The 14894-nt window shown below is 41.4% G+C and overlaps 1 protein-coding gene across 1 annotated transcript in view; it reads left to right on the forward strand.

Moving 5' to 3' along the window:
• The window catches only part of LOC109980607 (testis-expressed protein 264), a 38980-nt gene that overhangs the window by 1292 nt on the left and 22794 nt on the right, over positions 1 to 14894 (forward strand). Inside the window, exon 2 of the mRNA XM_020629037.3 lies at positions 4983 to 5204. Within this exon, the coding sequence (XP_020484693.1) occupies positions 4983 to 5204 (222 nt within the window). The remainder of the gene's footprint in view (positions 1 to 4982; positions 5205 to 14894) is intronic.

Raw genomic sequence — 14894 nt, forward strand, 5'->3', positions numbered from 1 at the left:
AAATAGAGGCAGTGCACATCAATGAACAAAAACACGCAAATATACCAGATCGTAGCAAAAGAGCCGGATTTCCATCTAAAGTCTCTTTGGCAGGTTGATGGTTCATTTCAAAAGTATACACAATTACATATAACCACAATGATACCAATACAAAAAATATTGACCATACAACGACATAAACTGTACATTAGTTGCCAGGGACATAAACATACAAGTGTAAAAAGTGGTTGTGCAATTTTGTTCAAAACAAACCAGGATAAAGTGACCTTCAGAGTTAAAGTGCATAAAGTGCTTGAAGTGCTGCTACAGGAGGTAAAGTGCCGGAGTATTAAAGTGCAAAAGTGCTGGAGTATTGCACAAGATTATGAGGTGCTGATGTAAATTGCACAATTGCCCTTATCGAGCCTGTAACTTTAAAGTGCAGGTGTAATTGCACATAGCCTTTTGCACTGAATTTGCATATACAGACAATGTGTATATTGCACATGGGTAGCATACAAAGATGTGTTTAAGTACCCAGTATGCACTTGTGTTAGATACATGATAGTTGTATGTTTTTAGGCATAATAAAAAAAAAAAGGTTAGACATGGTCTCGGATCTGGTTTCCACATCTTCACATGACCCTTGAAAGTGGCAAAGCTGAAGCATTCCCGGACCAAACGTCAAAAAGCCTAAATTCTCAGTGTCTAAAAGCAGCAGGATATTATATTTTCTGGATATGCTTTGAAGATATCTTATCCAGCACACCGTCTGTGGTCTCCATAATCCAGTGGTACTGTTTCACACATTTTAAAACACAAGTTCAGCATGAGTTGTTTTTTCAACAGTCTCTACCCAAACAGCAAGAGAGGGAATGGAGCAAGGAGGAGCGCCTGGAAATGTTTAAATAGTGCAGTTTGATACAGTGTGGAAAGGTCTCGAGTTACAGGGTAAATCAGTAGGCTGAGAAAGTTGGTCTTAAGAAATGTGCATCTGTGATAGCATACACTTAAATTGAATGTGGAACAACATGTATACATTCCCATAACAAAGTGACCTCTATCAGGGACTAAAAACACATTTCAGGTTAGATAACATTAGGACAGTTTGTATGTTGTATTAGAGCTTTAACAATACACTGAATCTGAAATGATATACAATTAATCTGCAGCATGCGTGTTCGTCAACTGAAATACTTATCTCTTTTTCAGGATCTTAAATGAAATGATTTTCGTCTTTTGTGTGTTTGCAGCATTGAAATTACATTTCTCTGACGTTCGGACTACTGGTCTGGTTAAACAAGACACGAGAACTTGAGCTCTGCATTTTTCACACAATATTCCTTCATTTTGTGTGCTTAAAAAAAATAAAAACATAGCTTCATAAATTGAAATGAAACAACAATGGCAAATGAACTGTTTTCATCTCAAATGATCATACTGGCAAGGGTTATACTCTCAGGGAGCAGGCAAGACAATAGAGATACATGTTAATATTTAATGTTTTTAAATTGTTGCTAGTTGTCCCTCTTCTTGAGATGTCACTGGAATATGCCTTACAAACTGCATGTCGCTGATCTTTCCCAGAGACAGTGTAAGACTCCCACACTGCCGACATTTGACCATGAACACAAGTCAGAGTTTGTCCGACAGGTGACTTCTTCTACTCCAACAAAAAAAATTATGCAATTATTATATATCCGTTGAATACATTACTCATCATTTTCAGGGCTATAGTTTTCAGCGGTATTGACTTAAGTGGAGCTGCTGAAACCCTCCACAGCATAGAGACCTGATGGAATGTAACCAGAGTTCACCGGTGGACTCTTTCCAGCTCTGCTTCAAAACCCTTTTGTTGTGCTCATCCTCCTTTTTTTTTTCTTCTCCAAGCCGGCAATTAAGCTCGCCGTAGGTCCTAGTTCTCCTGCGCAGTCACAGCCAAGTCCTGATCTAAGTTAAAATAATTGGCGTAATGATCTCAGCTCATTAGCCTCCGAGCCTCAGGATGCCATTCAGTCCCGGAGTCTAGGAGCCCCAGAGAGTGCTCTCAGGAGGACAGGGTGTTTGGTGTCGAAATGGTGAGAGAGTGTCCATTGATATGAACTGTGAGAACCATTTTCAAACAGTGCAACTGACAGAGGAGGAGTGTCAGCATGGCTATTTTCATCCTCTGTTCTTGCTTTTTTTTTGCACTTTTACCTCCTTTAATCACTTCCTCTGGAGAAACAAAAGATCTCAACGAGGACTTAAGTTGGTGCTGAGATGGTTGCCATGGTTACAGGGCTGGAGCAGATTTATCTTTTTTCTTCAAATGGCTAACCAAAAAAAAAAAACACCTCTACTTTAACAGCCAGTCACAAAGGCAGGAGGGGGGGGGGGGGGGGGGGGGGGGGGGGTGTTGACCCAGTGTGCTCACTTCGTGCTCACTTCACCTCTACCCTTCTCCTCCTCCTCCTCCTCCTCTCTGCGTGCAACTTTTTTTTCCTGCAAACTCCAAGGCGGGGACATGGGTGGATCATGCAGTTTTCTGTCAAACTTCATATTCCAATTAGAAATCAATCAGGGTCAGGGGCATCTTGACGCATAGAATTTTCGGAATAAAAAGCCGAATGACAAGTGGACTAGTGGTGGTATGACATGTTTCTTCCATCTTCAGGGACCCATGTCTGTCCGGGGTCATTATATGATGAAAGCTGCGGGCATGGTTGCTTCCGGAGTCGGGAAATTAGTATAAATTCCATGTTCGTCTTTGTGGAAAATGATGAAATAGTAGAAAAATCTCTTCAACACTTGCCTTCTCTGAAGGTCAGAGTTAAACATTTAAAATGCAAGCCTGACTTAATCCAGGACTGATTTTTTCCAATGTGAGTGAAGATAGTTTTCTTCTTTTCGCTCCCGTTTCCACAGTAGTTTGGAAGCTTTTTTTTTTTTTTTGTTACAGATGAGCTGTCAGTGTTTTGGAGACACTTCAAAAGGCACCACTCTTGTTTCTTGATGAGTCTAGAGAGGAAAAACAAAGATTGTGGACAGAGGCTTGTGCTTTTGGCTGGATTTCTTTGTTGTGGACTCACTGCATGAAGCCTGTGATGATTAATACATCTGTTCAGCTCAGACTTCCCACTGTGAGCCCCCAAAACATCCAAATTGTCAAAAATATCCTCATGTGAAAGCTCTCCCAAATGTACTAGTGCTCCTTACTGTAAAGTCAGTGAAGCAATTACTAGATGTTTGAAATGATATGTTCAACAAAGTGTTGTGTTATCTCTTACTGTGGCTGGAAATGAAAGTGAACTAAGTGTATGGGGGTTTATTAAATTCAGCCTTTAACCCCCAAAGAGTGATGGCACCAGGCTTGCTCATCACTCAAGGAGTATAAAATAAAAATACTAAATCAGTCATTTTTACAACAATGAAAACTCGAGGGAGAAGAGAAAGCAATAACTAGAAAAATGTGTTTTTGACAAAACCGTTTCCCGTCATACATTTAAAGAAAATCTAACTAAGGAGAAAACAATAGCAATAATACGGGCTTAGAAACTGCTCTCTCATGGTGTCAATGCAGTTTTTATTTTCCGTTCAGTTCAAATCAAAAGTTTATCCGCACAGAGGAACAGAGCAGTAAACACAAAGCTGCTCACAAATGAAGCAAAAACCACAATATCTCTCCTGTTTCAATATGACTCATTTAAACCATCTTCTCATTTAATTGATACAGCAGTAAGTCCATAAAGTGCTTATTGTGTTTGACCAGCAATTATTAAGTTTACATTGATTTAATATCTAGAAACACAGTAAATACTCATTCCTCAGGCCGGGTGGCACTGGGATCAGGTCTGACCAGCGGCAAGGAAAAAAGCCCCCCCCCCCCCCCCCCCCCCCAAAAAAAAAAAAAGTTCTCAAATGTTATAAACCATCAGGTCAGAATTGTTTGCGGAATATTCTCATCTTTCTGCTTATCTCTGTGTTGGAAATCTGAAACATCTTGTTATGGGCCACTGCCTTAGCTCAGGGGTTTGAGCATGCGTCCCACATACAGAAGCTTGAGGGTTAGGAGTTGGGTTAAGGCTATAGTCCTTGTCGCAGCTTCTGTGGGTTCAAACGTTCAATGTTTGCTGCATGTCATCCCCCGATCTCTTTCCCCGACATTTCCTGTCTATCTTCAGCTGTACTATCCATTAAAGGCAAAAATGGCCCAAAAAGTAACTTAGAAAACAGCGTGCTGTTGTGAGAGAAATATGCTCACTCCACGATGTGCTCTGAACACCACACTTCTCTCCATGACTGGCCTTGTGTGTGGAGGAGCGAAGGAGAAAATCGGCATTCTCAGACACACTAGCTGTGCTTGAAGTGTAACGTTGATGGGTTTATGAACAAATTGGACCATTTCGACTTATTTATTGCACGAGCCTTTTGTAGTGCTCAGCTCAGCACAGTGGGGAGAACGTCTTGGATGTCCCAGGAGAAGTCATTTGTAAGGAGTGTCTCCCTTATTTTTTTCTTAATGGGCACCAGGGTGCTCAGATTGGAGGAAGAAGCAATAAATGCTTAGTTGCCAAATGCTCCAATTAAACTTCAATCTCTTCTTCTTAAATTTGGCACCTGGTTGACATCAGAGAGTGTAACTTTTTAAGCCAACTCCTCATTATTTTTGGAATCATCTTTTCCTTGTCGTAGACACAAGTCTTTGTGACTCATCAGTCCCCAGAGACAGACAGGGACTCTGGATTTGTTGGTGAAGGTTGGCATTTCAGAGTTTTTCTGTCCTTATTCTGGCATGTGGGAAGATGACGTAAACCAATGTGTTTTTGTCCATCACTTCCTGCTCATAAACATCAAGAAAACATGATTCTGAAAGAGCCAGATATTTATTGAGAGCAATAATCTGTGAGTGCTGCTTTCATATCAGAGACTCTTTATAACCCTGGTTTCTTCTCTCTTTCTACATTATCAATCAGTCCGTTTTGTTTGTTTGTTCTCATCAATCTACATTTCTTTGATCTTAGGTGCCTGGGCCACTATGCCGATATGCTGTGGGCAGTATTCTGAGCGAGGGAGAAAACAAGGCGGACGAGGAGCTTCTAAAAAGCTACAAGTCATCGAGCTTTAATGTCTTCTCTTTTCCTGAAGTCACACATGTGGTCACTACCTCGTTCCCCCGAAGGACATTTCTCTCTGTCCTTCTGGGAGTAAGAAGAGTTTACCCACAGCTGGAGCAATACATCAAGGTATTTTTTTCTTTTGTTGCATCAATCACAATAACTTGAAGGTTGTATGTCACTGACAATGACATCCGGTGTTGAAAAAGGATGCAGTGGCGGAGTGCAAAATCCCGTAGTTCATCGAGTGTCCGCTTGAGGCCGTGTGCAGAAGCACCATACTTCACATACACGCCTGTTTTCACAGCAGAAATGAACATGTTTACAGCCTGGTTCAAAGCACAAAGTAGGTCTTATTAGCTCATTTTTTACAACTCATCCGTTTTGATTTAATTTAATTAAGGATAAGCGTTATTCACAATAACGCTGACCCGATTGACGAACTTTGAAACAGTTTGTCTACAGGCTTAAAACCCAACCCCGGCTCCAGCTCTCAGCCTACTGTCAGTCATTAGGTTGACTGACAGTTAGGTTGAGACAGCATGTCCAGCATGGCGGCCGCCATGAATGGGACACTAAGGCCCCCTGCAGTAACAGAGGGGTGACGTCACACAGGCTTCGTCTATTACTATTTACAGTCTTATGTGTTGCACAAGAATAACAAAACTGCTCTGATTCGGTCATAGGCATGAGGCCACAGGCCAAGTTCCAAAGATAATCACAGAAATAATGTTTTTTAAGGTGGTATGGGTGTTGCAATAGTGTAATAGTGATGTTCTTGTGCAGTATTGTTGGTGTGCAATATACAGTATGTGGATTTTTTCATTGTTTGTATCTACTGATGCTACTGTAGAGGCAGCTAAATGTGTGCAGCACTTGAGTTCAAGACAAATTTCCTCAAGGGGACAACAAAGTGTATTGTATATTATCATATGGTATCATAATGTGTATTGTATCGTAATGTGTCCTATCCCTGCACCATAGTAAAGCACACAGTTTCTTCTAAGACCCAGCATCAGCCCCATTAGCTCGGAGCCCATCACATAATTGTCCAATGGGAATCAGTGCTCACACAAGGTGTCTTCTTTGTTGCACTTTCACTCAGAACATACAGAACATTAAAACCCTCACAGAGCACAGTTCAAAGATGTATTTACTCTCTTTTCAGTGAACCCATTTTGCGTCCATTCATGACAAACATTTTGCACTCAAAATCTTTTTTGGGAATGATATTACGATGAAATTACAACCGTCAGGAGGCATGGCCTGTGTGCTTATTTCAGTGGCAGTAAAACAGTAATGGGAAAGTGCAGTGTTTGTGTGTGATCTGAGTGTATGCGATGGAATGAATCATCCCTAACTCTAAGGTGGGCTCAAGCGGTAGGAAGGAAATGGTCAATATCCAACCCCATGATCGTCACGTTTACCTCTGAGTCACACTGTGGGTTTCCAGGCGGCACAAAGTTAAAATATATTTTGTGAAAAGCCTGGCACGTCAAGTATTTTCTTCCTTCTCATGCCTTCTTCCCTGCATCCCCTGGAGGGTTTGCTGGTGTGTGTTAGGTACAGCAGAAAAGGATTTATTGTTAGAAAGGAGTCGGAGACATGGGAAGACAAAAGGAAAGAAAGAAAAAGAATGATTTGAGCTCTTTTCAGCACTTTGATGAATGGTTTCATTGAGTGCTGCTTGAGGGATGCTGGGAAAGTGAGTCATTGCATCGAGCAGAGAGTTTTGTGGCTATGCTTTAATTATGCAGTGTGCTAAAAAACAGGTGGCAACACCACAGGTTGTCTCAATCACTCTGCCTCTGCTAGAGGAGCATGTTTGTGTGTCCTTGCTGGCTGCCTCTACCATCTGCTTGAACGCTGTTTAAATCTGGCTCTGATCCAGTGACACTTAGCCTGCCTGAAAGGTCAGATTATACTGCCATCAAACTGGACATGAGTCTTTCTATAGGTTCTTATCCACTTGAATCCTTATTTTTGTGGGAAAAACAAAAAAAAAAAGCTTCATGCATCAGATAAAATGATAAAAGCTACTTCAAATACAGTGTTGTCATTTTCTACTTTTAAGTGGTTTTTTTAAAGCAATCAGGTATTTTTTCTCATTTTAAACTTATTTTAAGCTACAATTAAGAAAAAAAAAATCCAATTAATTAGCAATGAATTGTATTTGAATAATCTTGAAATTGTGAAACACGTACTGCAAATGTTTTGTTATAACGGCTCAGAAGAGTTGTTGATTCAACCTTTCCATCATATGGATTTTCCTTTCTTAACTTTTCAAACACTACTTACTATGATGCGATCAAATTCAGCAGCAACACAAACAGCCTTCCAAATGACCACAAAGTTTAATCAACTCATCTCTAAAACAGTGTGTGTACCATACTCTATAACCTTCATGAAGGCTTAATTTGCCGTAGGCTGTCGTTTTAGACTTTCTTAGTTTTAGCTGCACCTATAAAACGCCATGTACTCGGGTTTGTGATATCAATGTGTCAATAGTAGTTTCACTTATTGGTTTGCCTATAATGTCTCATGTGGGTGGCTTTCTTGTCTCATCCATTATAGGCCCTGTAGCTATTATTAATAGAAAAAAAACTGAAAAAACAAAATCCCACGCATAACCTCTGATCTCCATATTGACCAGTTCTGGAAAAAAAAAGTGACACAGAAAGAATACAAGATTAAAAATAAGTTTTCTATCTGACTGTATGAGACCGCCTAAATGTGAATTTATTGGAATGTAATTTAGTTGATAGATGGAAACTGACCTGGAAGTGAATTATTTGGGAGTTCTGGATATCTGGGATGTCTGCCAGACAACACATTTTGGCAACAGACTTGAAACCCAGTGAGAGACTCAATCCAAACCCTGTGGTTATATTTAGAGACAGAAGATATTTGTTTCATTTTAAATGTAGGTAACAGGAATGACATCTCCATTGTAGCTCACAGGTTGTGCAGTTGTTTAGTGCAGGTGGGGATCACAGGTGTCAGCTCTTTCTCTAAGTCTCCCTTCATCAGCTTTGAGTGATGCATGGTATACCAATACTAGAAAAGTAGCGCGATGCCCACCTTTTATTAATACCACTCCAGGTTTCTCAACCTGAAACAGTGAGGCTGTTTGTGTCTGTGTGCGTGCTGTTCATCGCTCTGCTTTCACTCCCTGCAGACAATAGGTGTTGTGTGTGTGTGCTTTTCCGAGCTCTGCTGTCACTCCCACCAGGCATTGTGGGTGTGCCACACATTAATACACTTTCATGGTGACAACCAGAACGAGAGCAATGGCTGCTAACATTCTAGATGCTATTCTTGCCCACCGTCTACTGCTTGTTGACAAAGCAGATGCACAAAATATGGCATTATTTTGCTTGCATCGCTTACAGTCAGGGTGACCCCACGGACACCACAAGCCCATGCAGATCATGGGAGCCAACACGTCCAATTGGATAAAGCATCTCACCGACAGACATGCTGACTTGTTTTAAGGAGCAACAGGTTGTTTAGTGAATGTGATAAAAACATAATTTCATGCCCCCATACGTATATCGAGCGGAGACCTCCGTTAATAAGGAGGTATATTCTGTGGTTTGTGTTCACTCTATTTTAGTGCACAGCTGTAGTGTGCAGCCTAATAGTCCTGGGTCTTAGTTTTTTAATCACAAAGTGCCAGACTTACAGTTACTATCATTTGTGTCTATAGTTTTTATAGGCTACCAAGCTGAATTATGGAACTATTGAAACTAACATTAGCAACCTCCCAGTTGAGGCAGCCTTCCCCTCATGGTGTGTTTGGAAAACAACGGAAAGTGTGGCAAAGACTCAAAAGATGAAAAAAAACACTGACCAGAGCTGTAAAAATAATGTTAATACATTGATGATAAAACAATGTTTTAATGAATTGAACAGCCCAAATGTAGTTTACCTATCTTCTGTTGTCCCTGTTTAAATCCATTTATTTCTGTCATGTCAGGACTGTCATCATGCTCCATATATTTTATCATTACTTTCTTGGTGTTTTAGGTTTTTGCCGTTTCTGTATCAGTATCAATGTTTTTGGGGAAAGTCAGAATTTTGCTATGCAACACCTAAACGCAATTTGAATTCACAGACTGGGACAAGAATATCACACTGTAGCAGAATCAATATGAACGTACAAAGACATAATGGCGGCTAAGCTTAGTTACGGCGCTTTTGCAGAAACGGATTCTGAAAAGGGCTCGTGACACCCAACTGCACTGTTTGAAGCCCTAAATGACATGCAAGTATGCAAGTCCACTCAACCTCCTGGGCAGAAGTCTGGATCCAGCTTATGTAAGGAGATCCATCTCTAGAGTTGATGCTCACAAAGCTGCAGGCCCAGTCATATAGGCCAACATATCAGGGCGTGTGTTCAGGGCGTGTGTTCAGGGACTGTGCCATCCATCGTGCCGATGTTAACATTTCCCTGAACCAGGCTCTTATTCCTTCAAGCTTCAGAGGGACTTTTATCATCCCCGTGCCAAAGTCGACTTTGAAGTGTCTCAAAGATCACCACTCTGTGGCTTGGACTCCCATCATGATGAAGTGCTTCAAGTTACTGGACACATTAAATCAGCCCTTCCCACTTGACTTGACCCCCACCAGTTTGCTTATTGCACCAACAGCTCCATTGATGACGCCATTTCCTTTACTGAGAACTCAGCCCTATCACACCTTGACACCAAAGACACAGGGAGGAGGTCCAAACGGAGCTCTGGTTGGATCTCACATAGAGACGCCCGAGGTTTTTAATCAATTTGATTTTTTTCTACAATGGTAGTTAAGGCGGAGGGCTCATGTTGTTTAACTATAAAGCACTGCGGGAAACACTCATTAAATTTGCTAATGATACAACAGTAGTGGGCTTCATCAACAACAATGAAGAAACATACAGAGAGGAAGTGGAGAACCTGGTGAGATGCTGCAGTCTCAACCTACCTCATCAGGAGGATGCCGGCAGAGCCCCTCCTCAACTGCTAATCAGTGGCTCAACAGTAGAGAGGGTCAGGAGCACTAAGGGCACACCAGCAACGTTGTCTTGTACACTGCTTAAGCACGATTGACCCCCTTCCCCATTCCCCCGCTGGCCTGCACTCACACTGCTCCAGGACTAACCGGGCCTGAGCATGGTTAGCTGTTGTACATAATGTCGTCATACAACTCAATACAATGCATGGCCTTATATTATTATGAAGGCTGCTTAGTTTACAAGACAGGCGGACTCGAGATAAAAAAATAAATGAAAGGGATGAGCGATCGAGAATGCTTCCGCACATCAGAGCACAACACAGCGAACATGACAGCTACTTTACTGACTTTGTGGCTTATTTTGAGTCATTTTTGTCAGATACAGCCAGAACACTCCGGTATTTCTCCATAATGATGGCTGTCCAACACGTCGTGTGCCCGTGCTTGTGCTCTTGTGAACTGTACCATGCTGAAGAACACCTCTGTGAAACGTCCCAGGGCCAAGGAAGTGTACCATGCTTGAGCACGGATTGGAGCACTCACACTAGTCAATCTAACTGGACTTTAGGGGTGAAGCATGCTTAGGCATGGTACGGATGGCCTAGTGTGAGTACGTCCTAAGTTACTCAGTGTGCACCTCTCTGATGACCTCATCTGATTTCTCAGCACCACCTCTGCAGCCAAAAAGCCCACACTTCCTGTGGAGACTGAAGGAACTTAGCCTACCACCACTCATCCTCATCACGTGCCACAGAGGTACTGTAGAGAGTGTCCTAGCTCTGCATCACTGTGTGCTTGGGAACAGCAGAGCATCAGAACGCAAGACTCTACAAAGCATAGTGAGGACAGCTAAGAGGATCTCTGTCCCCTCAACCCAGGACATCTTCAAGCCACAATGTGTATGCAGAGCCTCGTCCATCGTGAAGGACCCCTCCCACCCCTCACGCATACTGTTTGTCCTCCTCCCATCAGGCAGGAGCTTTTGCAACAGCTTTTCCCCCCAGCTGTAAGATTTCTTAACACACTGCTGCCTTTCACCTCCACCCCAAAAAAAACCCCACCATCTCAGACCAAAGACTCCTCTAATCCCCCTCTTAAAACACACGGGATCTGCCCCCTTTCCCCCGTACACATATGCTCAAACATGCACCAACACTCTAAACAATTATTACTAACACTTCATACTGGACCTCACTCTGTGCAATATTTCATGTTTCAAACAACAAGCAGCCTTACAAATTCATAAAGATCGCCCACAACCATAAATATATCAGGGACAACCTCTACAGCCAGATGTGTCCGCCTCCAAGTCATTAAACATCTTCTTAAAAGCATCCGACGAGACCAGCTCGTTAAGTTTCAGGTCTTTTTGTAATTCATTCCAAGTAAAGGGATCAGCAAACTTTAAGACCTTTTCCCCGGTTAAGTTCTGTTTTTTGGAACAGACAGCAAGAAAAAGTCTAAGGATCGATGGTTATAAGTTCCTGTACTCTTCATCACTGATGTTAGGAAGCAGACCTAAAATAGACTTTAACCACATTAATAAACATATAAACAATAAACATATTAATAAAACATGGCACACATTTAGCAAAAGCAGCTAAAGGGTTCACAGATGCCTTTCTAGAATGGTTTCTTCTATTGATAAGCCTGCTGCTGATGGCTGACACTTTAAATATCCCAAGTGGTGAGACCTTTTCAAACCAGCTCATCAGCATTTAGCATGCTCGGCTCGTCACGGCTGAATGATTTGTGTCCGTCAGACGGTTTGAGTCGCAGCCCCATGGCCCACCCTGATATTTGCCTAGTCAGACCATCGATCTGCCATGCTGTTTTTTCTTCTATGCTTTGGCTCTTTAGCGGTGGGCTACATCACAAACGCTTCGGCATCTTGAGATTTGATTCGAGGGCAGTGGCCAGGCCTTCAGATTGGAGTGGGGATGGGGTTTGGAGGATAATATTGCTGACATTCACAGAGATCTGAAGGTTTGCAAAAGGCAGACGATGGAACATTTGTTCGCTTGAGGGCACTGAAGTTTCCTGCCAGCACAGAGGTTCTGGGATGAATATAAAACAAGCTTCCCTTTGTTCCATAGAAAATGGCCTTTTTAGCAACTGACACACATGGTGAAGTGCTCTTAAAGTCTTTCTCAGCACAATGAAGTAGAAAGCTTCATTTTGGTGGCATAAGGTGCTGCCTCTCACAATTCCTATTAGTGCCGTCTACATGAGAGTGATGCAAAGAGGTGCACAGATGCTAGTCCGCAGGGCCTGTTGAACACGCAGACTTTTGGCTATTGGTGACTTACAATTAGAAAGGTCAGAAAAGGTTGTTGGGGGATTTATATACTGGACAAGTTCTCCTCTCAGTGTAATATGCTGAAAGACTGATTTAGATGGAAAGCCTTGTTTTCATTGTAATTGTTATTCTAAGGGGGCAACAACTTTTAAAATCTTCTTTCTAAGAATAACAGCATAGTTATCCTCTCAAACATTATTTGTACAAATTGGCAGTGATAAGTTTCTTGTAGGGGAGCATCTGAAGATTAATTCAAAGCAACATTTGACTACAGAACAGTTTTAGTTGTGTTCAAGTACTCGAAAGTTGTACAGATTTCTTGGTTTAAAGTTGTAGCTCATGTCACTAATGAGGGTCAACCCATGTGGTTGGAATGATTTATTAGCAATCTGTCAAGATTTGTAAAGTCTTACATTACCAGCTACGAAATGTGAATCTTCCATGGGGTTTGGGGAGAAGAAGCTATTTCTGTCTTGTTGATTTTTTTGTCAGATCTTCTTTTCCCATTTCTTTTGGCATCTTTCTTTCACTTTCAAATTCAGATAATTCCACATTTACTCCTTTTTCTTTCACTAATGAACAAACTAAAGCCTGATTTTTTTTTTTATCAAACCACACATTCATATGTTTAAATGCACAAGTACATGTATGAATGAATGAGTAAATAAATACACAGTTACATTTGTTACAACATAGTGTTTTTACTTATATTAGCCATTAACTGTGCAATACTGATTGTCAGTCACGTGCAATGATTATTAAGGTTTATTTTGGGCTTTTCGTGCCTTTAATGCAGAGAGAGGACAGTGGATACCAGGGAGAGAAAGCGGGGAGTGACATGCGGAAGGGGGCCACAGGTGGAAGTGAACCCGGGCCTACTGCTTGAGACGAGAGTCTCAATACATGGGACGCGCGCCCTAACCATTGCGCCACCAGTGCGCCCCGCGTGCAATTATTATTATAGAAACCCTTTCATCTCCTAATGAGAGGATGATTAGGGAATGGTTGGTTTTCACAGATTAGACCAAATTCTCCAAAAGAGGATAAAAAGGATTCACTTCTGAAATAGAAATTAAATCTCCAATATATCAGAAAAGAAAGATCAATCTTCCACAATTAAGTCCTGTAGTACTTTTAAATACAAATAAATTGGTTATGTGCTGCTTTTCTTGTTGTGGTATACAACAGGCATGCTCCGAGTTATACATTTTGTTTAGTAATTTATACGTTTTAGAACATGATACAAACTATATATTGTAAAATAAAACAGGGATTAACAGTTAAAACAGTTAATTCATTTTTCAATAAATGTTTCCAGGTTGAAGACCCCAGTCATTATACCAGGAGGTTCTACATCTTCTGATGATAGGGGAGGAAATGTAGCTTGATAAGAACCTTACTTTAAACTATGAATTATGGTAATTACAAAAGAACATGTACCCTCTATGTTGCATCATGACCCAGCCAGCTCACTCTTCCCACTAGAGGCTCTGTGGAGTTTGCCTGTCAAACATATTCAAACATGACTTTCATCCCGCAGCAGCTGGGAATCTACAGTTGGTGTTAAATGTCACATCTGCATCTGATTGATCTATTTAAACTTTATCTTCTGTTGCTTTGTCGCTCTGAATAAAGATCAGGCATCAGCGTAAGAAGGTGAGTTATTTTTAGATATGGACCTATTTTTTTGTGCCAATGGCTGTAATCAATCACTTAGGATTTGAAGCATACAGTCGATGTTGATGTTGTTTGTTGAATTTACTCGCTTGTTTTTCCTCTTGTTCGTTAAGCTGGTTCACAATTATGGGTGAGAATATGTTTGTGAAATGACAGGGGAAGACCTGTATCAATCAGTTATTATGGTGGAGGCTTCTAGACATAACTATATTATAATAAAAGGCTCATATAGGCAATGGGTTTTTAGCTAGTCGTTGCAATAAGAGTAAAAACAATGTGCAAAATCCTTCAGGGATCCCAGCTGTTAAATCTTAATATTTATATAATATTTTTACACACACACGCACACACGCACACACACACACACACACACACACACACACACACACACACACACACACACACACACACACTTACACTCACACACAAAAAACGCACATGCAAACACACACACAATATTCCACCAATTTGGCTTTGTCTTTTGTTGAGCTAGATATGTAAATTAAATGAATTTTCTCCTGTGTCCTCTGGAGGGATTTCCTGAAAAAGCAATCCAAGAGGCAATTTTGAACCATTCAAGTATGAGTCCAACATCAGGGTGGGGGCACCTAACTGAGGTGCAGAGGCTCGGGACCCCAGTGAGCTAACTCGAGAAATTGGGGAAGATAAAAGAGGCTTAGGACGTAGCTGCTTTATTCAGCTGAGTGACTTTTAAACAGGCCTTGTTCATTTGTCAGGGCTGAATAGATCTGTGTAAAGGGGGTTGTTGCTTGAGTGACACCTGGATTGTTCGTACTGGCAGCGAAGTCTACTGTCACTCATTATGCCCTCAGACCCTTTGAGCTGCT

This window comes from Labrus bergylta, chromosome 5, assembly GCF_963930695.1.
Source record: "Labrus bergylta chromosome 5, fLabBer1.1, whole genome shotgun sequence".
In the NCBI taxonomy this organism is placed as follows: domain Eukaryota; kingdom Metazoa; phylum Chordata; class Actinopteri; order Labriformes; family Labridae; genus Labrus; species Labrus bergylta.